The 24,223-nt window shown below is 54.8% G+C and overlaps 2 protein-coding genes across 14 annotated transcripts in view; one reads left to right on the forward strand and one right to left on the reverse strand.

Annotated features, from left to right (window-relative positions):
- CDH23 (cadherin related 23) overlaps positions 1 to 24,223 on the reverse strand; it is a 181,895-nt gene that overhangs the window by 10,671 nt on the left and 147,001 nt on the right. For 8 of the 12 annotated variants that reach the window (XM_042033492.1, XM_042033493.1, XM_042033491.1 and 5 more), the window contains 13 exons: positions 23,831 to 23,959; positions 23,594 to 23,722; positions 22,424 to 22,651; positions 6,837 to 7,058; positions 6,635 to 6,754; positions 4,656 to 4,836; positions 3,692 to 3,825; positions 3,251 to 3,460; positions 2,999 to 3,106; positions 2,437 to 2,539; positions 1,470 to 1,805; positions 1,182 to 1,385; positions 502 to 960 (listed from right to left, as the gene is read on the reverse strand). In XM_042033492.1, coding sequence (XP_041889426.1) covers positions 502 to 960; positions 1,182 to 1,385; positions 1,470 to 1,805; positions 2,437 to 2,539; positions 2,999 to 3,106; positions 3,251 to 3,460; positions 3,692 to 3,825; positions 4,656 to 4,836; positions 6,635 to 6,754; positions 6,837 to 7,058; positions 22,424 to 22,651; positions 23,594 to 23,722; positions 23,831 to 23,959 — 2,563 coding nt within the window. Of the gene's footprint in view, positions 1 to 501; positions 961 to 1,181; positions 1,386 to 1,469; positions 1,806 to 2,436; positions 2,540 to 2,998; positions 3,107 to 3,250; positions 3,461 to 3,691; positions 3,826 to 4,655; positions 4,837 to 6,634; positions 6,755 to 6,836; positions 7,059 to 8,590; positions 8,670 to 22,423; positions 22,652 to 23,593; positions 23,723 to 23,830; positions 23,960 to 24,223 lie in introns of those variants that run through there. The other 4 variants (XM_042033496.1, XM_042033495.1, XM_042033500.1 and 1 more) reach the window with 3 other exon arrangements.
- Positions 8,705 to 19,137, forward strand: VSIR (V-set immunoregulatory receptor). Of its 2 annotated transcripts, none has more exons than XM_042033520.1 (7): positions 8,705 to 8,800; positions 13,398 to 13,856; positions 14,557 to 14,604; positions 15,886 to 15,993; positions 17,508 to 17,535; positions 17,994 to 18,181; positions 18,424 to 19,137. In XM_042033520.1, the coding sequence occupies exons 1-7, from the start codon at positions 8,737 to 8,739 to the stop codon at positions 18,459 to 18,461; spliced, it is 933 nt and encodes a 310-aa protein (XP_041889454.1). In that variant the 5' UTR covers positions 8,705 to 8,736; the 3' UTR covers positions 18,462 to 19,137. The 2 variants fall into 2 exon arrangements, with proteins under 2 accessions (XP_041889454.1, XP_041889455.1); XM_042033521.1 differs by having other exon boundaries at positions 17,997 to 18,181.

Genomic DNA, 24,223 nt, shown 5'->3' on the forward strand with positions numbered 1-24,223 from the left:
TGTATACTTTCCAACAAGGGCCTTTTTCTTTCCTGGATCAGCTTTCTGCTTCCAAAAGAGATGCAGAGAGCTCCTGGCCCTCCTTCCCCAAAGGAGCCCACCACCTACCCCAGAGTGCCTGCCTTGCTCCCCCAGTGAGGGTGCTTGGGTCCAGTCTGCCAAGGCTGAGCAGCCCCTGGCCCGCAACAGAGGCCATCTCTGCCAATGGAGATGGGTGAGATGGAGGGAGATGACGGGTGGCACGGAGAGAGAAATGAGCACAGACACAGAGACAAACCTGGCAGGCTGAGAGCCAGAAAAGAAAGCAAAGGTAAGTCAGTCAGACAGGTAAGAGAAGACAGGGCAGGGTGAGACAGGGCAGCTGGAGGAGGACAGTGGGGAGGCAGGAAAGGAGCATCACCTCCCTATACCTTGGTCACCTACCTCCAGGCAGAGAAGAAGCAGAAGCAGAAATGAGGAGAGGGGTCCACACGGCCCGTGCCACCCTTCCTGCTCTCCTACCTGTCCTAAAATCCACAGCGAACGCTCCTTGCTGTTCGGGCACCAGCGCATCCGTGTCATCGCGGGCCACGATCCCCAGCAAGTAGTACTCCAGGCGAGGGTGGAGGTCCCTGTCAATGGCGGTCACCTCGGCCACCACGGTGCCAGGGGGAGCTGACTCGGGGATGCTGACAGTCTGGATGGGGTTGATGAACTCGGGCCGGCAGTCATTGATGTCGTCGATGACGATGCTGATGGTGGCGGTGCCCGAGAGTGCCGGGGTGCCCTGGTCCACGGCCACCACCGTCAGCCGGTAGGCATCGCGCTCCTCCCGGTCGATGGTGATGTTGGCCACGCGGATCACCCCTGTGGTGGCATCAATCAGGAACCTGTCCTGGCCACCACCCTCAATACGGTAATCCAGCTGCTGGTTGAGGCCACTGTCAGCATCTGTGGCTGTCACCTGGAGGACAGAGAAGCCTGGAAAGGTGGGACACAGCCCTCTCAAGCGAGGGTTGGACGGCAGCAGTAACAAGCCCTCGGTCCCAAGGCAAATACCATGAAACAACATGGGCAGCCTCAATTCCCAGGTTTTCCCTTTAACCCCATCCTGGTCAACTGTGTCATTGGGAGCTGGATCTTCACAGTCCCAAGGGGACACCCAGGTCACCCCATTTCCCACTCTCACATCCAGTCCTGACCTGGGGGGCTGTTCTCCAACAGCCGTGCCGTGATGGATGCCGGCTGGAAGATAGGGCGGTTGTCATTGTCATCCAGGATGGTCACTGCCAGGCTGGCAGTGCTATTCAGCCCTCCCACATCACAAGCCACCAGCGTGAACTCCAGATGAGGGTCCAGCAAAGCCTCTCGGTCTATTGCACCACCAGGCTTCACCGAAACCACACCTGGAGAAGGAGAAAAGCCTGGTGGCAGACCACATCGGGACCTGGTGGCCCTGAGCTGGAGACAGAGCAGCTGAGCAACCCCACCTGTCTTGTTGTTGATAACAAAGAGGTTCAGGGATGCCTTCAGGAGCTGGTAGGTCACCACGGCATTGCTGCCCTGGTCAGCATCCAGAGCTAGGATGGGTCCATTGAGCATTGTGACCGGTGTCCCTGGATGAGATGACAAAAGCATTAGGGAGGGTGGCAGTCCCCTGTGGGGCCTCCCGTTCCCCTCCCACCCTGGTGACACATGAGGGACAGCAATGAATGGATGGAGGAGGTGACAGAGTGGGGCCTTGCGGGGTACGAGGCACTGGGGGGTGGCTGCTGCAGCCTTGCAGACGGACTCGCGAGGCCCAGGAGAGGTGGTGGGACATCCAGCTAAAAGCAAACAGACAGACACATCCATCAGATGGGTGGCACCGGCATCCTGCCACCGAGGGTGTCACCTGGAGACACCCAAACCCTTTTCTTGAGATGTTGCTCAATGGCAGGACGGGATACCTAAGGTCTTGGAGCAGGGAGCAATTTAAATGGCAGGAAGGCAAACAAAATAAAAAGAATAGTGTTTTTAGCTCTTTGTGTGGGAAATGTCTACCTGACCAAGCTGGATGTTTTTAAAAATCTCTAAGCCCGGAGCAAGGCAGTTCCAGGTGATGGAGAGATGGCAGTCCCTCCTCTTCAGGGATATTGGGCAGGTGGGGGCCCTCAAGGCTGCCCCCAGGGCTCCACACAGCCCACGGGCACCTGTTGCAGCTGAGCAATTCCCAAATGGGGCCGATTTCTGTCCTGTGCCAGGAATGATTTCCACAAGCAGCATGGACCAAAGCTACAGTCTCCTTAAGGCTGATCAAGGCACAAACTCCTCAAACTCAGTGTCCCTGTCCCACTGAACTGCAGCCCTGTCCTGCTCAACGTCCTGTCTCCTTCACCATGGCCAGGAAACACCTCCCCTCATCCAGCCCTGAAGGCAGCCTCCAGGAGCCACATAAGGGAGTGAAGAGAGACCTACCAGGGGGTGAATTCTCCATCACCTCAGCCTGGTAGGAGCTCTGGGTGAAGAGGGGGCGGTTGTCGTTCTCATCCGCTATGGAAATGACCAGCAGGTCAAAATCCTAAAGGAAAATTGGGACAAGAGGGTGATGACCATAATGTCCTTTCCTTGAGCTCACCTTCCCCCTCTCCCATCTCTAGTCAAAGCTGCATTCCCTGGACCACCCTTGAAGGTGTGCAGGGACCCTCACCCTGAGGCAGTCAGCCAAAGGATGCTCCACTATCACTGTGGTTGTCCAACTCCCCAGCCCAACATTGTCCCACCTTCCATGACATCCACTGCTGTTGCACGGAGTCAACAAATGACTTTGGGCTTGCCCTAGACCCTACTGAGCCTGTTCTCTGCTGGGGATGGGGCTGAAGCCCCCTCCTTGTGATCCCCAGATCCCTTCCGGGGACGGGGTTGCTATCGGAAACACTGTGGGTAAAGGCACTGCTTGTTTTTGGCCATGGCAGGAAGCCCCTTTTCCACCTGCCCTCCTGTCTGCACCACTGGAGGTCCCGGCAGTGTCCGTAATTACCCGCCTGGCATTGCGTATGTTCTCGGGGTTGTCCTTCACCGTGATGGTCAGCCTGTACTCGGCCACCCGCTCCCTGTCCAGCGGGCGGTTCACGTACACAGTGCCACTCTACCAGGAAAAACAAGGGAGAAAACACCACATGGGATGTGAGGAATGCTTCCCCTAGGGCATCTCCTGCCAGGGCAAGGATGCCAGACAGCACACCTGCGTTCCCACCCTCCTTATCCCAGCATCCCACCCCCCAGGCCGTACGGTGCTGTTGATGTAGAAGGCATTCTCTGTGTTCCCTGCTGTTATGTCGAAGGTCAGGAGGGCGTTGGGGCCCTGGTCCGCGTCCTGGGCAAGGACACGGGTGACAAAGCTGGAGACAGCGGCGTTCTCACTGAGGGTGAGGTTCATTGGAAGGTTCAGGAGCACAGGGTCGTTGTCATTGATGTCCAGCACACGGACACCCACAAGGATCTGCCAGGGGAACAAGCAGGGCAGGCATGTGGCACTTATTTACACCCCTCCCATCCTTTCCTCACACTCCCCAGGCAAGAGGTGGGCTTTCCCACTCAGCCCAGTATGGAAAGGCCTAGGGACAAGGAGAAGGAGGTGGAGGAGAGGAGAATGAAGCCAGAGACCAGAGGGAAGGAACTGAGCATGGGGGACGGCAGGTCACAGCCCCCCGCGCCAGCCTGGGGGACTCACCGTGGAGCTGAGGGGAGGCACTCCCCGGTCCCGGGCGGCGATGGTGAGGTTGTAGAAGGGGATGTTCTCACGATCCAGCTCGGCATCCTTCCGCACTCGCAGCTCTCCTTCCACCGGGGAGATGACAAATTCCCCTGCCGGAGACAGCAGGGCCCTGGCTCTCACTGTGCCTTGGCTCCCCAAGGGAGTGGCTTGTCTGGGAGCTAGGGCACCGTGCCAGGTCTGGGGACAAACTCATGTCCTGTTACTGCAGATATAGGAGGATTGTGACAGCTGGGGACTGTGCTGGATGCACCCCCAGGAACCAGAAGGAGCAGGGGATGGAGTGAGTGGCCAATTAAGAGGTGTCTGTCCTCGTTTTCTGGGCCTTTCTGGAAGATGCCAACAGCCCCTCCATGCCCTGGGATGGCATGGACACAGCACAGACCCCCCACAAGCTGAAGGGCCTCGTCCTGCTTGTTCTGGCAAAGCTTTGCAGTGGGGTCAGCTGGGAGATGTGATCGGGCTCTGCCTTCCAGATTCCCACCACCCCCTTCACAGGGGGACGGCCAGATGTTCCCACGGTTAGGGATGGCCCCCGCTCCTCTGCCATCTGCACCAGGGTGCTGGTGGAGCTGTGAGTGCTGGTGAACAACTCGGTCCCCAAACACCCTTCAAACCCCACAGGGACTCAGGGACAGGGCTCAGTTTCTCTTTCTGTGCTTTGGTTTTTTTGCCTTTTTGATTTCTTTTTGCCTTTATTGTTTAGCAGATTTCCCCCTTCCCTCCACAAGTCCCAGCCGCCCCCTGTCCAGGCATGAACAGGTTAAGTTTCCTGTTGCTCAAAACAGGATTTCCTGGTGTCGACAGGCTGAGCAGGAAGGGAGGATGGCTTTTCTAAAGCGCTTCCTCCTTGCGCTCCTGCAAGCCAGGCTCTTCCATGGGGCGGCCAGTGGGAGAGGCAATGCCCTGTGTCCCCACTCACCGAGGGGGTCCCCGGCAATGATGCTGTATTCCACTTGTCCACTGGGTCCTGAGTCCCCGTCATGGGCCAGGAAAGTCCAGACACGAGGGCCGGGCTGCCCCTCGGTGACATCGAAGGGACCCTCGTAGGGCCGTGGGAAGGTGGGACAGTTGTCATTGATGTCATTGAGGTTCACCAGCACCTGAGGTCAGGGTGAGAAGGATGAGAGTTGTGAGAGGAGAGGGATGGAAGGGGAAGACCACCCCGCTGGCCATGAGCATGGGAAGCCATAGATGGGTGACATTGGCAAAATACCTCCTGTATTTCTAGCTTTTCTGGGTTCACCAGACATCCAACTCACAGCTAGGAGATTCAAACTTGGTTATTCCTGACCACAGCCATCCTACAGCCACACTACAGAACTCCAGCTGCACACTGCTAAACCCCTGAGCCATACACCACGGTGGGGAACTCAGTGCAAAAAGCCCACTGTCCTCCACATTCATGTCCAAGCAGGACAGACAAAACCACAGACATGAGTTAGGAGACACCCGATCTCTGCAGCAGCTGCACACTTCCTCACTCCTTTTCCTCCAACAAATAATTCCTAATGCTGAGCAAACTTCAAAAAATTGGCACGTTGCATCCTTGTTCCAACAAAACCACCACCACCAATGGTGGTACTGATGGTTTTGAGAAGGACACTGGAAATGAGGAATTTTCTGACCTCCTGGGTTAAAGAATAGTGAAATCCACGAGATGGGCATTTGTTGCTGGTTAAATCTAATCTTTACAGAGAGTTTATCCAAATTTCTGCTCCGTTTCCTAGCAGTAGAGAAAACAAACACTGGCACGTCTTATCAGGATGATGGACTTGCCATCACTGGGGATCTCAAATAATCCCTCAACCTCCTCCTAAAAGCTGTGTTTTCATACATTGCTGGCACAAACTCCTTGGGCAGTGGAGGGAGGGTGTTTCCTATCTTTTCTGGCTTTGGTGCTTGTTGCTGAAGGGGTTTCCAAGTTCATGTCCCTGCTTGAGCCAAGTGCAGGGGAAGCTCTGCCTTCACCTGCAGCACATGGCAGCTGCTGCCTTCGCTGCCTGCAGTTGAACCCCGGGTCTGTCCTGGGCCGGGAAGTCATCACCAGTAGTATCAGATGCCCAAATCTGAAGGCTTCACCTTTTCCCAAGCATGAGTCCCACTGCCAGGCTTGTGAGGACAGATTTATCCATAGAAATCTCCCACACTGGTAATCCCACTTTCCTTCAGTTTTTCTTTTTTTTCCCCTTCACACACAAGAACTTATCTCCTTTTGGGGGATTACAGAACCTGTGGCTCAATATCAGGGTGAGGTACAATGGTCCACGGCAACCAAGACAGAAGATTTAACCCATTCCTGACACCTGCAGACCACCAAATCAATCTCGGCATGTGGCACAATTTATCAAGTCACAAAAATAATCAGTGTACTCAATTTCTGCAAAATATTTTCTTTGGAGCTGCTCGCCTGCCCTCCCCAGTCTTTGAGCAGTGCACTAAGTTCAGGTCAATGAGGCCCAGGGAGAAGAGAAAGAGCTTTAAATAACCTCCTTACAAGAAGGGAAAAAGGAATTTTAAAAGCACATAAATAACCACAGAAGATAAAGATTAAGCTGAAATTAATGCTATAGCAATGCTTTACTACCTGCTGTCCCTTCAAGCAAGAAGAACCGAGGCCATCTCAAGAAAACATAATGCAACTTAAAAGGAGTTCCAGGAATTTCTCTATGTCTTTGCAGGACCTAACAACTGGGCTGATTAACCCATAAGTGTCCATTGTGCATGACCCTGTTTTGAAACCCCCCTGAGGGAGCAAAGTGACAGCAACTGGGCAAACCGGCCACAGCTGGGAAAAGCAACTGGTGACCACTGGGAAGGAGATGTGAAACTGCTCACAGAGCAGGAACTCCTTGACCCCAAAAAGGCCACAGTGTCGCAACCCCCCCATCAGCTCCTTACTGTGGTGGTCGACGTCAGCCGGCGCGAGACAATGGGGCACTGGTCGGTGGCGGTGACGATCAAGGTGTAGCGCCCGTGGCTGATCTCGTAGTCCAGCTCCTTCATCGTGCGGATCTCCCCCTGCAAGGACAGGGGAGAGCAGCTGGGAGTGAAGGGAGCAGGACAGGGACACGTCTGGAATGGGGCCGGCATCTGTACTGACCGTGGTGTTGTCAATGTGGAAGGTACCCAAGATGTTGCCTTCGGTGATGCCATAGGCCACCGTGCCATTGGGTCCCTCATCCTGATCCAGGGCGTGCACAGTGACCAGGGTGGCGTTGAGTGTGGAGGGACCTTCATCGAGGGTCACCTCGTACAGCTGCTGCCGGAAGGTGGGAGCACTGTCGTTCTCATCCAGGATGGTGACATACACCGTGGTGGTGGCCTGTGGGGCATGGGACATCACGTTAGACACTGTGGAGGCATTTGCTGGGCAGTCTCTGGAGCTGGCTGGGGAAGGCTGGATCTGTCAAGGCCAATGACCAACACAGGCTCAACAGTGCCAAGAGACAAAAACAGAGTGCAGGGTTCCAAACGAAATGAGCCGTGGCAGCAAACACACTTCCAGGTAACGGCTGGGTACAGAGATAAACGTACTGAGATTAAATCACACCCTTGTTCCCAAGCAAATCATGTCTCTATGGGGTCCCTCCTCTTTTCACAGTTTACCATGGCTGGCAACACCAGGGAGCAGCCCATGGCACAGGGAAAACCAGAGGCTGAACCCCACTGTGCCTCCCTGCCTTTGGAGGAGGCACGTGTGAGTCCTTGCCTAGCCACTGGGAACACCGTGGCTGCTATTAACAAGTGTGACAATATGGATGGAAAATACCTGGAGATGACACTGCCACAGCTCAGGGGAGGAACAAAACCGAGCACCTTGGACAACTGGACTGACCTCCCACAGTCCCACCATCTCCCTGCTCACCACAATGTCACTGCTGGTCAGGCTCAGCCAGATCTGAGCCTCTTCCAGCTGTCCCTGGCTCTGCACAGGCACCTGGATGTCCTGGCTGTCTTCTGCAGGTGTCACCCCACCTGGGGATGGGGAGGTGACAATGGCACAGCACTCTGCCTAAGGGCTCAGCACAGACGTGGGGGCTTGGGACAATAAACCATTTTCTTGGAGTCTCTGGACTTCATCCTACACCTTCCCCAAGCAACACACTTCTTCCAGCCAGCCAAGGGTTACATTTTTGGCAGGAGCATCACAGCCGTGTTTGCTGTAAAACCACAATGCCACACGGTAATTAGGTACTTTTCAATTTCCCTGCACGCTCCAGATTCAGAGCAGGCAAGCAGCAAAGTTTCCTGTGGTTTGCAAAAACTCCCCGTGTCTGCGGGCTCCACTTTCCAGGGAACGCTGACTGGAAATGAGGCAGCTCTCAGCTGCAGCCAGAGATTTTGTTGATGCCTTAGGAATTTGAAGAGAAGCTCGCAGAGGAGTTATGTGTCAGACCATGGGGCTGCTTTGCTATTTCAGGGCAGAGTGTAAATGGGCTGTGGGAGGAGATGCTTTGCTCCCATTTTTTGGGGGAAAGCTCCGTTTCCTTTTCCAAGCCAGCATTGTTCTGAGTTACGCTTCCCTGTACCTGCCTCCCGTTCATCCCAGGAGAGGTTCTGCCTCCTTAATCCTCACAAACACGGGAAAAACAGTCCTTGCAAGTAAAGTAATTACAACCAGGCCCAAGGAATCAGCTCCTGCTGGGAAAGGGATGGAGACCAGCACCCGCAAGTCCCTTGGCATGGCGAGCATCCCGCTAAGCACTCCAAAAATGCAGGCAGGAGGACCAGCTGGTTCTACGTGAGGCTGTAAGGGAAGAAACCCAGCAAACGCACCCACTGCCCGAAGAGGTGGGGTCCGAAGTGACTCCCACCCGCGGGTGCTCCCGCCCGCAGCTCCCTGCAGCCTCTCACCTCCGGGGGGTGCTCGCCGTTCTCTCCAGCGCTGCGCGACATCGCAATGAAATTTCCTGTGTGTGCAAGTCCGGCTGTCGCTGCGGGGCTGCTCAGAGCGTGCAGTGGCTCCGCAGAGGCCACCTCTCCGCGGTCACCCCGCCACCATGGGGGCAGCGTCCCCCCGAACCGGGCTGCTCCTGGCTGCCCTCTGCCTGCTCGCTTCCCACGGTAAGCTCCAGGTCGCTTTCCTCTCCTCTCTGAGCGGAGAAACTCTCCTCACTGGGGCACCGTGTTCGCCTGCCCGGGGCTGTGTCGCGGCACAAGGAATTAGGGGTGTTTGGGGCGTTATTTTTTCTCTTCCCCTGTGACTCTGGTGTGTGGGGGATCAAGCCAGTGTTTCACACGGTGCTAGTTGTGCTGGGGTAAAGGGACCACAGGGGAACTGGCTGTTCTAAAACTCTGAGACTGTTTTTTCTTTCTTCCTCTGCTTTGATCTAACATGCGTGGAAGGAAAGCAGCCCCCTGTCCCCGCCAGCCTCCCGCTGGAGACCCCCGGCTGGAAAAGCTGCTCCGTTCCCGCACGGCACTTTTCCCTGGCACTGCGGGGGTCCCCGGCTGTGCCACGGTGAGAAGATCCTTCCAACAGCCCTGGGGGAGCGGAGAGAGGGGATTTGTGCGAGCGGGGCTGGGATGCCCTCTCTAAGGACGCTGCGCTCCGCCGGGATGTGCCTGGCAGCTTCTCCGGGTGGGCAACCAGCCGTGGCCAGGGCCACTGTGAGTGGCTGCCGAGTTCCCCTTCCTCGGAGTGAGCGCTTCCCAGTGCTGGAAGCTCGCTGGCTGCTTATCAGGGGGATGCTTTGGGAGGGGGCTGTTTCATGCCTGACTCCGCACCAGCCCTGGCAGGCAGCGTTTCCGTTCGGGGCTCCGGGGCCAGGCGGTGAAACAGGGGCGGTGGCATTAAAACCGCGGTTCGGCTCTGGACGACTCAGAAAAGGAAGCTGGGACGGACCATGATCCCTCCCTGCCCTGCGCAGGCAGAAGGTGGGCATCGGGCTTGGCTTCACCCTCTCTCCCGGGACAAAGTGACTGCCTCCATGATTTCTGCCAGTGCATCTCCAGGAAGAAAAGATGCCCAAAGATGCCCCACTGCAATGGGGCCGGAGGTCCCTTCTCTCCTATGGGACAGCAAGGCTGGTGTGGATTGAACCACGTTTTGCTTCTCCTCTGAGTCTCGGCATCAGGGAGCAATTCCCAGCATCTCTACTGGGATTTCAGTTATTTCATTTATGCATCTGGGGTGCTGGGACTGAACTTCAGGCCTTCTGCAATGCAACAAGCTTGGATGCTGATGTTCAACGTGCGACTGGTGCCAGAGGAACCAAGCTTTGTGCAACCCTGTGCCTGCCAAAACTTTCTGAAGCCCTGGCTAATTTTGGCAGGGACTGATGGAGAAGTAGCCCTTGGAGACATCCAGCTTGGGGATGCTGGCAGCAAGGTGGATGAAGAAGTGGCTCCTCTTCACCCAAAGGATGGCAGCTCAGCTGGGCTTTCCAAAATCACATCCCAGGTGCTGTCCCTGGGCCAGGGCTGTGCTGGAAGACGAGCAAGGCAGGACCCTTCCAGTGGGAGCAGCGGCTCCCAGCTGCTCCCTCCACTGCCGGGATGATGGGTACCCCCACTGCTGGAAAGCCATTTGGCTCCTGGGGTGCAGGAGATGAGGGCTATTAACATGTCTCAGGCATCTTCAGCAAGTTTTTCGCTCCTCTTTCTCTTGTGCTTGAAGTACTCCTGCAGAGCTGTGGATGGCCCTGCACATCTCACCTGGATGATAACGCTGAAGCATAATGACAGCATAGTGATGATGGGGCTTGTGGCACTTTGATGTGAGCCTGTTACAAGAACTCCCAGAAGAGGAAAAAAGCAGAGCTCCTTGCTCCACCTCTATCCAGCAGCCCCTCCTCTGCAACAGGTGAGCCCCTCCAAAGGCTCCATCCCCTGCTCCCTGCTGACTTCCTTGGAGTGGAAAGAGATGGCCTGATGTGGAAGCCATTTCTGTCAAGCACAGGAGTGCAGATCAAACATCTGCTTGCTAGGGCGAGGGACTAAACTTAAGAGAAGCAGCCAGCAGAGGCTTTTGGACACTGACCCAGAATTCGGTGTAAATCCTGATTTATTTAAGCTGCTGGTCGGCGAAGTAGCACAGGTTTCTGCACTTTCTTGTGTTTCTGTTTTGTCTGAAAGCAGAGTTCCCAGGTGTCAAGAGAGGCAGTGATGCCAGCGCTGGGATGTACCGACACTGCACTGGGCTCTGCGCCACACCGATGCAACACCACTGGCTGAAGTTACTGAGGTGCCAAAGAGGAAAAGGGGCACTTTTGGCACCTGCTTGAGACCTCCTCTGTCTTGACCAGATGGTGACAAGACAACAGCTCTCAGCTCAGCCCTCAACTGGTCCAACCAGCTGGAGATGTGCAGAGATGGGCATCTGGCTTTATTCTGGCATTTGCCAGCAGCTCTGACTTCAAAGGGAAGTCCTTCAGTTGGGGTGTGGATGGAGCCAAGCCTGGGCTGTGGGCATTGAAGAAGCCCAGGAGATTAGGATCCATGGGCTTTAGTATAAAGACACCACCAGAAGATGTTTCCTCTGGGCTCCATCTGGCATTCAGCATGCATTTGAAGCCTCGGTAATCTTGGGGAGGGAACACCAGCTGCCCTGGCACTGCTCTGGGTTGTACCGTGCCTTGCCAGCTGCTTTCTCCTCCAATCAATGGCTTTTGAGAGCCTTCCCCCGCTCCAGAGAAGGAAAGGAAGCCTGTACTGCCAAAGGCTGCACACATGTTAACCTCTGCCCCTCCCCGAAAGCGTGGGCTGTGCTGACTTTCCATCCAGACGGTTCCCATCAAGCTCCGGAGGTGGAGGCTGGATGGTGTAGCAAGGCAGAGCTTTGCAAACTGCGCGGGGATGAGTGGGACGGCCCTACTTCTTTTGAGGGGGGTGCATGGAAAACAAAAGACTCCTGAAGACACTTTTGGAAGGTGTTGGAAGTGTGGCTTCCTCCAATAGAGCCCTGGCTTCCCTTCCTCTGGCTCCCAGGAGACCCCCGATGTGAATGGGGCACTTCCCCTTGCAGCAGGTATTGAGAAACACATCTGAGGTGCCTTTTGTGTTCAGTGCTTTGGCAAGGAGGTGGGGGATCTACTCTGCTGCCTGCAGAACCCATCCAGGCTGGCCATGCATCCTGGCCCCAGCAGCACCCAAGGAGAGGAAGAAGCCAGGGCTCGAAAACAAGACTGAAAGAGGCAGTGCTGAGCTCAGGCCCTGCAAACCTATGCCGCAGAGCAGCTCTGGGGACGTGCTGCTGCACGTGCTGTGGGGAGCAGGAAGCAATTAGCTGGAGTGGTCAGGCAAAGGTCACGCCATCCCTGACTCTGGGGACTCCTTGGCACTGTGGGCTCCAGAGCAGGGAGTGCAATGGGGCAGATCTCCTTCCCAAAGCCTCCCTCTCCCTGCAGAGCACCCTCAGGCAGGGACTCAGGGGCTTCATGGCTGCTCTTGCACCATCATGTAAGAGACAGAGATAACCACGAGGGGTGCAAGGCACGTTTTTGGTTTCACTCTCTCCAGCAGAGCCCCGTGCCAGGGAGGTGACACAGTGACTCTACTCCCGGGAGGAGGATGCTCTCCGGGTGGCCCAGCAATGGGGAGCCTCTGGCCCGGCTGCATGCTTGCGGGCAGCCACATCACTCCGTGCCTGTGATTGACACCCTCTTGATACAGCAAGTGAAAAACCTCAAAGTGAAACGTGGCGGAGCTAATGGCACAACAGGATGTTACCAAAATAAAAAAGCATCTTGTCCTTACAACATCTTCTCTGCTGCAAACCAGCCCCAGAAACCTCTTTTCCACAGTAATTTAAAGTAAATAAACCCAGAATCTGCTTTTTCTCCAGCTTTTGAAGTGACGTTTGCACTTCGGCAAACATGAAGGAGTGGCAGGGCCAGAGCACCAAAACCTCTCCTGTCTTTGCACTTTTCCCTCCCCTCAGGCACAGCTCCCCTCACCCACCAGTGCCCCCCACCCGTGTGCTGGGAAAAGACCAGCAATGCTGCTGTGTGCCCCTTGCTCCCACTTCTGCCAGGGCTCCTGTCCACATTCCAGAATTTCTTTCTGAAAATTGTTTTCATTTCCAGCAGCTCCTAACTGTCAGCATCAGCCAGTTCCCCCTTCTCCTCCCTGGGGGCTGAAAAACAAGGAGGGTGGGACCTGCTCCCTGCCTCATCTGTGGGAGAAGGGGGGGGGGGGCACTGCTCCTCCTAGAACTTTTCTGTTTGTTTTTGCTCCTTTTATTTTTTTGCAGCTGGCTCAGCAGTGCTTGTGTTTCCTCCTTCCTCATGAAGGAGGAAACAGAACCTGCTACCTTGCTTCTCCTCATCCTCTGCATGCTTTGCCTCCCTGCCCCACACCTCTGCTGGCCCCAGAGAAGCTTCTGCCTCCCTGCTGCTGATATTTAAAGCATGTCTCTCCTCCAGAGTTGATTTCTAGGGTGAAGTTGTGCTCCCAGCCCCGCTACAGAATCCTGGAATGATTTGGGTTAGAAGGGACATAAAGACCGTCTAGTTTCAACACCTTCCACTAGAGCAGGTTGTTCAGAGCACCATCCAAGCTGGCCTTGTACACTTCCAGGAATGGGGCAGCCACAGTTTTTCAGGGCACCCTGTGCCAGGGCCTCACCACCCTTTGCCGACATCGGTGGTGGGTTTGCAGTGCTTGTTTGGGGAGTTTTGCTACAAACTCAGGCTCTGACTCAGTGCCTTCTCCCCGGCAGGAGGGGCAGCAGCTTTCCTGATCACCACCCCGTACTCGCTCTGCGTCTGCCCCGAGGGCCAGAACGTCACCCTGACCTGCCGGATCAGCGGCCCCCTGGCCGAGCGCCACGACCTGCTGTACAAAACCTGGTACTTCAGCAGCACGGGGGACCAGAGCTGCTCCGACAAGCGGCACATCCGCAACGTCACCGAGAAGGAGCTGCACCACGACCTCAGCAGGCACCACGAACTGCCGGGCAACAGCTCCCAAAAATCCCCCCTCAGGCGGCAAAGCAGCCACCACGGTGTGGAGTTTGTCCCTGACCACCACGGCGCCTTCCACATCGTGGTGATGAACCTGACGCTGCAGGACAGTGGGAATTACTGCTGTTACGCCGTGGAGCTCAGGCGGGAAGGTCACAGCAAGCCCCACACCAGGCAGGTGGCTCACGGCTTCGTGGAGCTGCAGATCCAGCAAGGTGAGGGGGACAAGGGGAGCCCCTGCCAGCCCTGCATCCATGGCAGGGCAAAGTGCCAGAGAAAGGGTGGTGGGGGATGCAGCACTGGGGCTGGGGAGGCAGCGTGTGCTGATGCTGGAAGTGCAGGGCATGTTCCAGAAGGCAAAGGGCAGCAGATGTTGAAGGTTTGGATTGGAGCTAGAGAGCAATGAAACATTAAAAAAAAAAAAAAAGAAAAAGCTTAGCAACTCAAGGGGCTGGAATGCAATAAAATCCATGGTACATAGTTTCACTGATCTTCATCAACCTTTTACTGGCAGAGAGGAAAACAAGCCTCAACTTAAAAGGAGCTGGCTGGTGGTGCAAGCCTGAGTGAGGGCTCACAGATAACCTTGGGACAGCAGCCCAGTGGGAGAGGCATGAGGGAGGGGAAGGCGTCTCCTGGCCTTGATTTGCAGCATTAGATAGCTTTTCTTTTAAAAAAACTATAAAAAAATAGAGGCTGCATGGCCAGGGATGGGCCCTGCTGCCATGGGGAAAAGGGGCTTGCAGCAGGGATCTCAGTGAACACTTCCCAGGATTAAACTCCTGCTTTGGCGTGCTCTGGGATGATATTCTCAATACCAGGGAGAAAAGGCAAGGACATCGAGCAGGTGGGGAGTTCTGTGGGACCTAAGGGAACCCCCCAAGGTGTAAGACGCTTTTCTGTTCTCTTCTGCAGGCAAAGGGGAACTTCAAAACTGTACATTTCATACTGCCACCAGCAAAGGTAAAGGGAAAAAACCCTCTTTCCAATGTCCTGCTCACCATCCTGGCCCAAGCATTCCCTAGGGATCACTGCAAACACACCAGTGTCCAGATGCAACCTCACAGACAGGTGTTGGGAGGGTGGTTTCCAGTGCTGTTCCAACAGGGTGTGCATCACAGGTGCATCCTCAGGCTAAGGAGAGCCTTCTTCAGCCCATCACCTGGACATGACTGTCCTGAAGCCCATGGAGATCATTCACCCTGTTGTTCTAAAGCACCTGAACTCGATCCCAAAACAGAGTCAGGGAATTAGCGGCCGCTGCCACGAGAAGATGGGAAAGGACAGAAAGATAAAGAGTTGCAGGCACCTCTTGCTACACCCCAAGCCTAGGCCACCTCTGCCTCGAGCAGGGGAAACCCAAATCTTGCTTGAGTGCTCAGACAATGTGGGGCTCCCCCAGAGCTGTGTCTAGACATGGAGATGCCCACACTTCACTTTGCAGCTGGTTTCTTGCTGGGTAGCTCTGTCTACCCCCCTTTGCTGGCTGCTAAATGGGCAGATTTGGCTAAAATTATTTTGCAGCTTGCCCAGACAAGGGAAACAGCTCCTGGTCCCCATGAGCTGTGCTTCCTGTCCCTAACCCTCAGTCTCAAGTGCTGGGACACCCTGCCCTGTCAGGAAAAAAGGAGAAAAAAAGCCCCCTCCTAAAATGCAGACACATGGGGCAAGAAGCTGCTTCCTCAGATGTGCAGGAGAGGAGCTGAACCTGCCCTTGATTTAAGAAGCTCTCAACCTCACCATGAGCCATCCCACAGGGACCTTGATGGCCATAGATGTGCCTGCAGACTGCCAGCCTTTCTGGGAGCCTCTGTGGGTGACATTCTCCAGGGACACATTAATCAGCAGAGGCTGTGGGTACCAAGCCCTTTGATGCCCGAGCACCTGGAGGCTGGCAGTGGGTCAGAGTCAGTGCTCCAAAGTTGCTGGGAGCCTTTATCAGGGCTTCTCTCCTCATATTTAGAAGACCAAAGACCTTGGGATGTCCTGCAGCAATGAAGGACTTTGGTCTAGGTTCTAAAAGGATGCCTCAGAGCTTATCTCCACAGCTGGCAGTGCACCCCAGCGTGAATCCCATGTGTGTGGGAGCCACATGCATCGTCTCTGAGGCAACATGGGGCTGCCCTGTGCTGGACTTGATCTTTAAGGTCTCTTCCGTCCTAAACAATCCTGTGATTTTGGCTTGGGGAAGCCAAGGAAAGGGAAGGTGAATGGAGGGTTCATCTCTGCCCTCTTCTGTTGCAGATATCACGGCTGCCGCACTGGCCACAGGCGCCTGCATCGTGGGCATCCTCTGCCTGCCCCTCATCCTGCTCCTCATTTACAAGCAGCGACAAGCTGTCAGCAGCAGACGTATGTACCGGGACACCCACCTCATCTCCTGGCCTGTACTAGCCTGGCAAGGCTGGGATGGGATGTGCCCCACTAGGATCAGCTGCTTCAGCTGCCCTAAGTCCCATGGGTGTGCTGTAAGGTGGCCCCCAAAGACAGGTCCCTGCCAGGTGCTTCCTAGAGAGCTGTCCTGGGAAGGACCAGGCATGCCTGCAGGCTGCTGATGAGGAGTGTGGGATATGAGGGGACACCATCAGCGTGCTGGAGGCACTGAGACTGTGAAGATGCTCCCTGCTGAACCCTTCCCTCCACATCCACTGTGAGAGCCATCTCATTTACTCATCCCTCCCTTCACTGCACACCTGAAGTAGAAGCTTTGCCTTCTAAGTGATTGAAAAGCATTTTTAGCACTTTTTCTCCCCCTCATCTTTAAAAAGACCCCTGACATGTCCATGGCCACAGAACTGCAGCAAGCCAGGTCTCCCCTCTGCTGCCCCAGCTCTGGAATATCAGGCTGTGCTGAGGCACAGCAGGCTGACAGCTCCTGCCCATGCTTGGCTCCCAGAGACTTCGGTAATTAAGCGGAAAGGGGCACCACCTTAACTGGCAGAGCCATTTCATCAGCCCTTGGGCAAGCGGGGGCCCTGCGGTTTCCCTCTCCCAGCCTGGTGGGCGGCTGTGCGGCTCTGAGGAAACCTTTGGAGAAGTGGTTTTTGCAGCAGCAGCAGGCACAGTGCCAGCCACAAGAATGGGAACTGTGCTTTCGACAGCCATCCCCTTCATGCACCCATTTAGCAGTGGCTGGGCTGCAGCTCCCACCTCCATTGCAAAGAATCACCTGGAGGCTGCTTCACCCCAGAGGGGAGTCAAAATCCAGGGCGGGGTTGCCTCTCAGGTACCATGGACCAGGTTATTTCCACAAAGCACTTTTCTTTGGCACAGTTTGGGCCAAAATTCGAGCACCTCAGCTCAGGGTGATTGCCATACAGGTGTCCAGCAGAGCCCAGTAACACTCCATTACTGTTACTGGGCTGTGGGATCTGCTGCGGCTAAGGGCATGAGGGAATACCTACCACGGTGCTGCTCAGCCAAACGCAGGGGCAGCCAAGTGCCCAGTGGTGTTTTGCAGAGCCCCAGGAGGGTGCCACAGGTGGTGGTGGGTGCATCCAGGCACGAGTGGGCCCAGACTGCAGCCTGGGTGCTGCAGCTGCACCTCACTTCACCCCATGCCTGCAGAAGTATCTCTTCCCCTTCTTTGGAGGGTAGGAGACACTCAATGGTCTCTTGAGTGAGAGACCACAATTGGTCTCAATGTGGGAGGAAGCTGGGCTGGGGAGTGAACAAGGTGGGAGAGGGCAGGGATGCAGAGAAGGAGGTTTGGGAGCGAAGCGGAGAGCTGAAGAAGTGGATGAGGAAGGGAGGAATGCAGAGGGAGAGGAGGAAGTGCAGGTGGATAAGACACCAGAACACAGCACTGGGCCTGACGCTAGGCCTTGTGCTGCCAGCACTCATCCCAAACGTTTTGTCTTTGGCAGGTGCCCATGAGCTTGTCAGGATGGATAGGTAAGGAAACACACGTGCTCCCAGCTGTCCCTGCCTCCTCACCTGCCCTCTCTGCCTGCATCTCAGACCCTACAAGGGTCTTGCCCTTTCCTCCTTCCCTTTAAAGCTGGCACATATCCTCAGCCCGGCAGAGCGAAAGGGGTGCTGGTGTCACCCATGCCCTGAGTCCTTTCCCTTTCTGGGAAATCACTTTTTCTCTTCCCTCTCTCCAAGTCAGAAGTGCCTCCTTCTGTTTTGCCTGTGTCAAGGGCCTGCATCTCCCTGCACCCCCGGAGAGCCTGAAACCACTTTGGCTGAACTTTCCCTGCTGCACTGGGCTCCCTGTTTGCTCTCAGCTGAGGTGCCACCACCTGAACCTGCTCCCCGCCCTGCTTGGCTGTTCCCAGTGCTCAGCCAAACCCCTGGGGATAAAAAAAGGCTCCTGAGATAAAAGTGCAAATGCCTCTCCTGTCCCACAGCAGCGCCCAGGGCATTGAAAACCCCGTGTTCGAGGCGGTGCCGTCGGCGAGTGTGGAGCCCCGGCCCCGGCCCCAGCTCTCCTATGTGGCCAGCAGGCTGCCCTCTGAGTCTGGCCGGCATCTGCTCTCGGAGCCCAACACCCCCCTGTCACCCCCTGGTCCCGGGGACTGCTTCTTCCCGACCCTGGGTGAGTGATGGGCAATGCTGAGCCCCTGTGAGACCGCAGGAGAGGTGGGGAGGAAAGGGGAAGGTGAGGGGTTAAATATCAGTGACACACTTTGTGTTGTGTGGGACATCAAGTCCCATGGCTTAAAAGAGGAGAAGGACCTAAACTCTGTTTTCCATGCAAAAGTAGCGTTTGGCCACTTCCTGAAATAATATCCCTTCAGCTGTAGGCTGGACTAATACCCCTGGTCTGCCCTTTTCCAGATCCTGTTCCCGACTCACCAAATTCCTTGAAAGCCTAAAGACCCCAGAGGAAGCCACATCCTGCAGACCACACCATGCTCACCAAGACAATACACCCCAGAGGGTGGCAGGGCCAGGGGCAGCAAAGCCTTAAGAAATGAAGCTGTGTGCAGGATCCCTGCCCTTGTCTCCCATCCTGCCACTGCCCTGGGACTGGAAGTGAACCTCTCTTCCTCGGATTTCAATTTTTAACTACCCGTTTCCTTGGATAAGTGCATGGCTCTGTACTGCTCACATTTTACAGACTAGCTGAAAGTTGAGGATGTGGAGATGGAAGGATGTCGTGCACCTGCAGACTTCCCTGAGGATTAACTTATTGCCAGGGTTTAAGCTCTGCAACATCAACACATTTCTGGATCCTTGACTGAACATCCTCTCTGGGAGTGGATGGTAAAATATTTTATTCAGCATGGAACAAAACAGGATCACCAGCCAACCTTGTACTACCTTTCTCTTTGCAAAACAGGAAGGGGAGAGGCTCCCTGCTGCCACCAGAGCCTTCTTTCCTTACCAGCCTTTTAAAATGGCCATGGACTTGTGATGGTGCTGCCTTTTCAGCAGGACACATGTTGGGAGGAGCCTTATTTCTGCTGCAGTTTTATCCTTGGCTTGGGATCAGGGCAATTTATCTTTCTGTTTGTTTCACTATCAGTGCTGATTAAAAGGAAAAAAGGATGTTTATGGTTTTAGTTTGTTTTTTGGTTTTTTTTAAATGCCTGTCATTTAGGAAGTTCATCTGGAGGATGTTGGAGGATGTTCCTGTGAGGTGGCCAAGAACCCCTGTGGAGAGGTGGAGGCACAGGGGGCACAGTGGGAAATGCTACAGATGGCTTCCCCTGGCCCTCCTGGGGCCAGCACAGCCAGAGCAGCCAGCGCTGGGGCCACTGTGAGAGGACTCTCTGATGCCCTGGGGGACGTGGGTGCTCTTGCAGCATCTGAACACAGCACCTGGCATTGCTTATCCAAAAGAAGCTACAGCTCCAGCGTGACTCAGCCCCAGTGATGATATCAAAACTTGTGGCAGACGCTGTTACTCATTGTTTTGGGTTTTTTTCTTGTTTCTCTTTTTGTTGTAAAGTGGGCAAAAAAAATGGCCACGAGACAAACATAAACATTTGTCATAGCAAAACAGTGAGCAGTGTCAGACCTGAGCTTTAGCTGTACCAGGCAGCGTGGCCAGACAGAGCATCCCCGGCAGCACATGAATTTCCACACGGCATGGCTGGATGAAACAGCATTTGCCTCTGGAATGGGGTGGGGACGCCCTGGGCTGCTGCAGGGTATTTTTAATCCAGTGCTGGCTTCAGCAGGAGCAACCTCAAGGTGGTTCAGGGATGAAGGAGAAGCCAGCACCCACACCCCCATGTACCACAGCTGTAACTTCCTGAGCGCAGGACTCGTGCTTTATTGCCATCCATGGCTCAGCCCCTTCCCAGCTTTGCTGGGGAATCTCACCCGGTGCCTCCAGCACTTCCTTCTCCCTGTCCCAGCAGCTCCAGCTGGAAAGGCACGCCAGGGTTTTTCCTGCCTGCAGGTCTTAACGGCTTTGAAACCCTGTCCAAGTCCCTCTGTTCCCTAACAAATGCACTGTTTGAGGACAGAACGAAGCTTTGTTGGAAACAGGTTTTTCTCTGTGCAGCAGGAATCCCATTTTTCGGGATGGCTGGCACTGCAGGCAGAGCTAAGCTGAGCAGCCACGCTCTCTGCCAGAGGCTCTGGTGTGGCATGCTGGGGCACTGAGTGGCATCAGTTTTCCTGCCAGAAGGAAAACTAAAGATTCTAGGAGACAGAAGAAATGGCTTCCCAGGCTTCCACACATTCTGGAGTAGGGAGTCCTGGCATGGGGTGCTGGCACCCCACCCTGGCCCCCACTACCATGGAGAAGGTGACACAGATGCTCGTGGTGAAGGTGACCCACCTGCAAGACCAACATCTGGGCAGTGAGGATCCACGCTGCCTTGCTGGAGCCACCAGTGCCTGGGGCTGCGGGTGCCAGGAGGATCCCTGTCCCAGTTCATTGGGGTACTGCAGCTTCCTTGGGCAGACCTTCCTGCTGCTGCAGGAAGCATCTCGACCACTCTGGAGCAGGGCAAACCCTTGGAGAGGTGCAGCTGCTGGCTTGCACCAGGGTCAGACAGCTCCCAGGTGACTCCTGCAATTCCCACACACCTTCCAGTTGTAGCTCACCAGCCTGTGAAGGTTTTTTCTCCTGTGATGCTTTTTTATGAAAATATTTTCCTTTTATCAGCAGCATTTTGTCCTTTTGTTCCTGCATTTCCAGCTCCCAGGAGAATCCTCTCAGCCAGTCTTCCCTGCTCCCTTGCTGTCGTGGGTATCCCAGATCACCATTTCCAAGTGAGGACTTCATAGTCCTCTCAGCTCTGTCTCCTCTGCCTCTCCCACACAGAGAAGGCCAAATCTTGAAGCCCATGGATGGATGTACAAATTACAAACAATCATCCCCTTTTGTGCATGGTTGCATCAGCCTGGACCTACTTGTGAAAGCAGAGTTTCTGGCAGGCAGCAAGCCCCTGACAGACATAATTTCCCCACCCAGGCATGAGGCCAGCAGGCACCCAGTGATATGCTGGACAGCCTTTCACAAGACCTGAGTGTCCTCCAGCTCTGAAAAGGGCCAAAGCTCTTCTCTGCACTCAGGAATTGGGTCACTGGGCACTTTGTGTCGCTGGGATTTGGATTGTTGCTGCTGGCATAATGTGTGCTCGTGACATGGTGGGCACACAGCAGAGCCTCTGGGGACAGGCAGGGCTGCTGGGACACCGCCTTGGCAGCGTGAAGCGATAAGCTGTGCCATTTGTCCTCACTGGCACCAGGAAGGGAAGAGGGCATTGCCATGGCAATGGGATTTGCCAGCTCAGCACACGGCATTCCTCAGCACACCAGGATCGGTGATGGGGACAAGGAGAAGCTGGTGGCATCATGTGCTGCAGTCACATGAAGCTGCCTTCTCTCATTTTGGGGGAAGAGACTTATCTTGGTTTAAGCTTCAGTGACAATACAACTAATGGAAAAGATGGTGTGCAGAAGCTGGAGTGTGAACTAACCAGGAGGGAGGAGCTGAGAGTGCAAAGCCTGAAGTGAGAATCACAGTTTGCACTGCTGGCTGTGACCTGTTTCATCACAATGTAGAGCAGGGCTTTGCAGACAGAGCTCCGTTGGCAGAGCAGAGAGATAGTGAGAGATAGCAGGTGGAGGTGGGGGACAGGAAGGATGGCAGTGTCATGAAAGGCATCAGCCCACTCACCATTTGTGCACGTGGGTGCTGACTCACCTCTCTACAGAGACGTGGGGTTAGAAGGGACTCAGAGCTGGAAAATGCCCCACATGGTATTTGCTCTTTTGACTCTCCCATGCCAGAGTCATCCTCAGGGGCACAAATAATGAGCCAAACAAGACAGTCACTTCCCCAGGTCACGGGACAATGGGTGGGGCCTCGTATCAACCCCCTTTCAGTCTGAAGCCATTCCCCCCCTTGTCCTGTCACTCCAGGCCCTTGTCAAAATCACCAGAGCTCTTCTCACTGACCACATAAGGACCACAGCAGACACATGTGTCAATGGTGAATGGAACTGTGGTTGAGCTGCTGCTCCAGCCACTCCTGGTGCTGAGGTGGGTGGGCAATGTCTGGAGACCTTCCAGACCCAGCACCTGCAGAGCCTGTGAGCAGGGCAGCAGCAGCCAGCACACTTCCCCATATTTTTGGCATTTGGAGGTGGGAGATAAGGCCTGCTGAACGACTGCAAGGGAGGGTCCTGCAAGACCAGGCACTGAAGTAGCCTCTGAACCAAATCTGTGCACAGCAGGTTTGGACCCCGAGTCACAGAAACATCACACCCTGTGCCTTTTCTCCCCTTTCACGTTCCACACTCGATGCCAAGTTCACTCCCACAGGGCTACCCAGCCCCTTCTTGCCCCTGAAAGGACCATTTTGGTGGCTCACCGACAGGGAGGGGGTGCCCTCGTCCTCCACAGTGACCACAAGGCTGTAGAAGCTCTGGCGCTCGCGGTCCGGCGGGGAGGGCCGGGTGGCGATTTCGCCGGTAACACGGTCCATGCGGAACGTCAGGTCCTCATTCCCATGGGTGATGTAGTAGGAGAGGACACTGTTGAGGCCGATGTCCCGGTCGGTGGCACGCACCTGGGCCACCGCCGTGCCACCGCCAACATTCTGCGGGGTGAGCAGCAGAGATACGTGACGTAAATCCCACAAGCCTCATCACATATAAAATACCTAATTAATAATGTAATTTTAATATAGAGAAGGCACTGAGGTGCTTGAGGCTCCAAACTCACTGTTCCAACACCCAGCAGCTCAGCAGAAACCTGCACATTAGGTCTTATCTAGTCTGGCACAGCCTGGAAGAGCATCAAACCCAGAGTGTGTGCAAAGGTGAAGGCTGTGTAATGGAGCTGGAGCTCGGCTAATTATTTTTGGATAGTCCCATTATGGGGGAAATCAAAACAGAAATTCTGTTCTTCAACCTGATCTGAACATGTATTAAATAGATAAGAAAACCCTAACAGGGCAATATCCTTAATGCTAAGCTATAAATTATGAGCAGCAGTTCCTCACAGCTAAGTGGCACTGGCTATTACTCATATTTCATTTTTCATCACCAAATTGAGAATCCCCCCCGCCTCAGTCCAGGAATTAAACTGTCAGGAAATAAGTCGTCGTTTTTCATGCCTGATTGTGTTTTATTGCTTTATTATCTAGCCCTTGCTAAGCTGCTTCCTGAAAGCCATTCCTATTCTGCACTGCGCCGTCTCTTTTGTCACTTTGGTGGCATTTCCATGGGTGTGTAGCCACTTCTTCCGGCTGGTCCCTGCAGCCTCACAGGCTTAAGTTGCTTGTAGAGCTTTTTTCTACCCCAAAACTAGGAGTACATCACCAGTGTGGGCTTTCAAGGGGTTGCCAAGCCTTACAACACCCAAGGTGAGGATGGCAAGGGGCCATCAACCATCAAATGACCAAAGATGAGGTTTGCAAGGGGTCACTAATGCTTAAATGACCCAAAGTGATGTTTGCAAGGGACACTCCATTGTCCCCACCTGGCTTGTGGTCAGACTTCACCCTGGGAGGACAGAAGGAGAGGAGCTGGGTGCTCACCTCGCTTACGCTCACGTTGTAGCCGAAAGGGCTGTCGATGACAGGGGGGTTGTCATTGACATCAAGGATGTTCACTTGCAGAGTGTGCTCCTTCCTCCGGGGAGGAACGCCGCCATCTGACGCTTGGATCTGCAGTTGGGGGGAAAAAAAGCTATTTTGAAGCTCACACATCCACGAAAACAGCCTCGGTGCTCAAACCAGAAGCCCAAGGGGTGAGAGGGCTGGTTTGGTGCTGACCCGTAAGGTGTAGTGATCCAGCAGCTCCCGGTCCAGCGGCCGTGCCACGAACACCTCGCCGTATGTGTTGTTGGTGGTACGGATCTCAAAGGCCCGGCCAATATTCCCTGATGTCAGCAAGAAAGTCACCTGGAAACATCACAGGGAAAGAAAAACAGGCAGGCAGAGTGATGCTGAGGAGGAAGGAGAGAAAGGAGACTGTACAAAAATAAATCCAGCATCCCCTCAAGATGTCTCAGCTTTTGAAAAGGCCCAATGTAGTGGGATCCACAGGTGTGCTGTCTTACTGCAGCCACCCCAAAGCTAACAGGGCCAACCCCCGTCGCAGCCACAGCTCCTATGCTGCCAGCAATTTTTGTTATTGGGGTGATAGGACGTCATTAATGCTCATCT

The sequence above is a fragment of the Corvus kubaryi genome, unplaced genomic scaffold (assembly GCF_017639235.1).
Source record: "Corvus kubaryi isolate FWS band 111438036 unplaced genomic scaffold, C.kubaryi_AGA036_p1.0 37357, whole genome shotgun sequence".
Classification (NCBI taxonomy): domain Eukaryota; kingdom Metazoa; phylum Chordata; class Aves; order Passeriformes; family Corvidae; genus Corvus; species Corvus kubaryi.

Coding starts and splice junctions, on each gene's coding strand:
- VSIR (XM_042033520.1), top strand. CDS start 8,737: ATGGGGGCAGCGTCCCCCCGAACCGGGCTGCTCCTGGCTGCCCTCTGC. Junction 8,801..13,397: donor CTGCCTGCTCGCTTCCCACG/GTAAGCTCCAGG, acceptor TCTCCCCGGCAG/GAGGGGCAGCAGCTTTCCTG. Junction 14,605..15,885: donor TCATACTGCCACCAGCAAAG/GTAAAGGGAAAA, acceptor CTTCTGTTGCAG/ATATCACGGCTGCCGCACTG.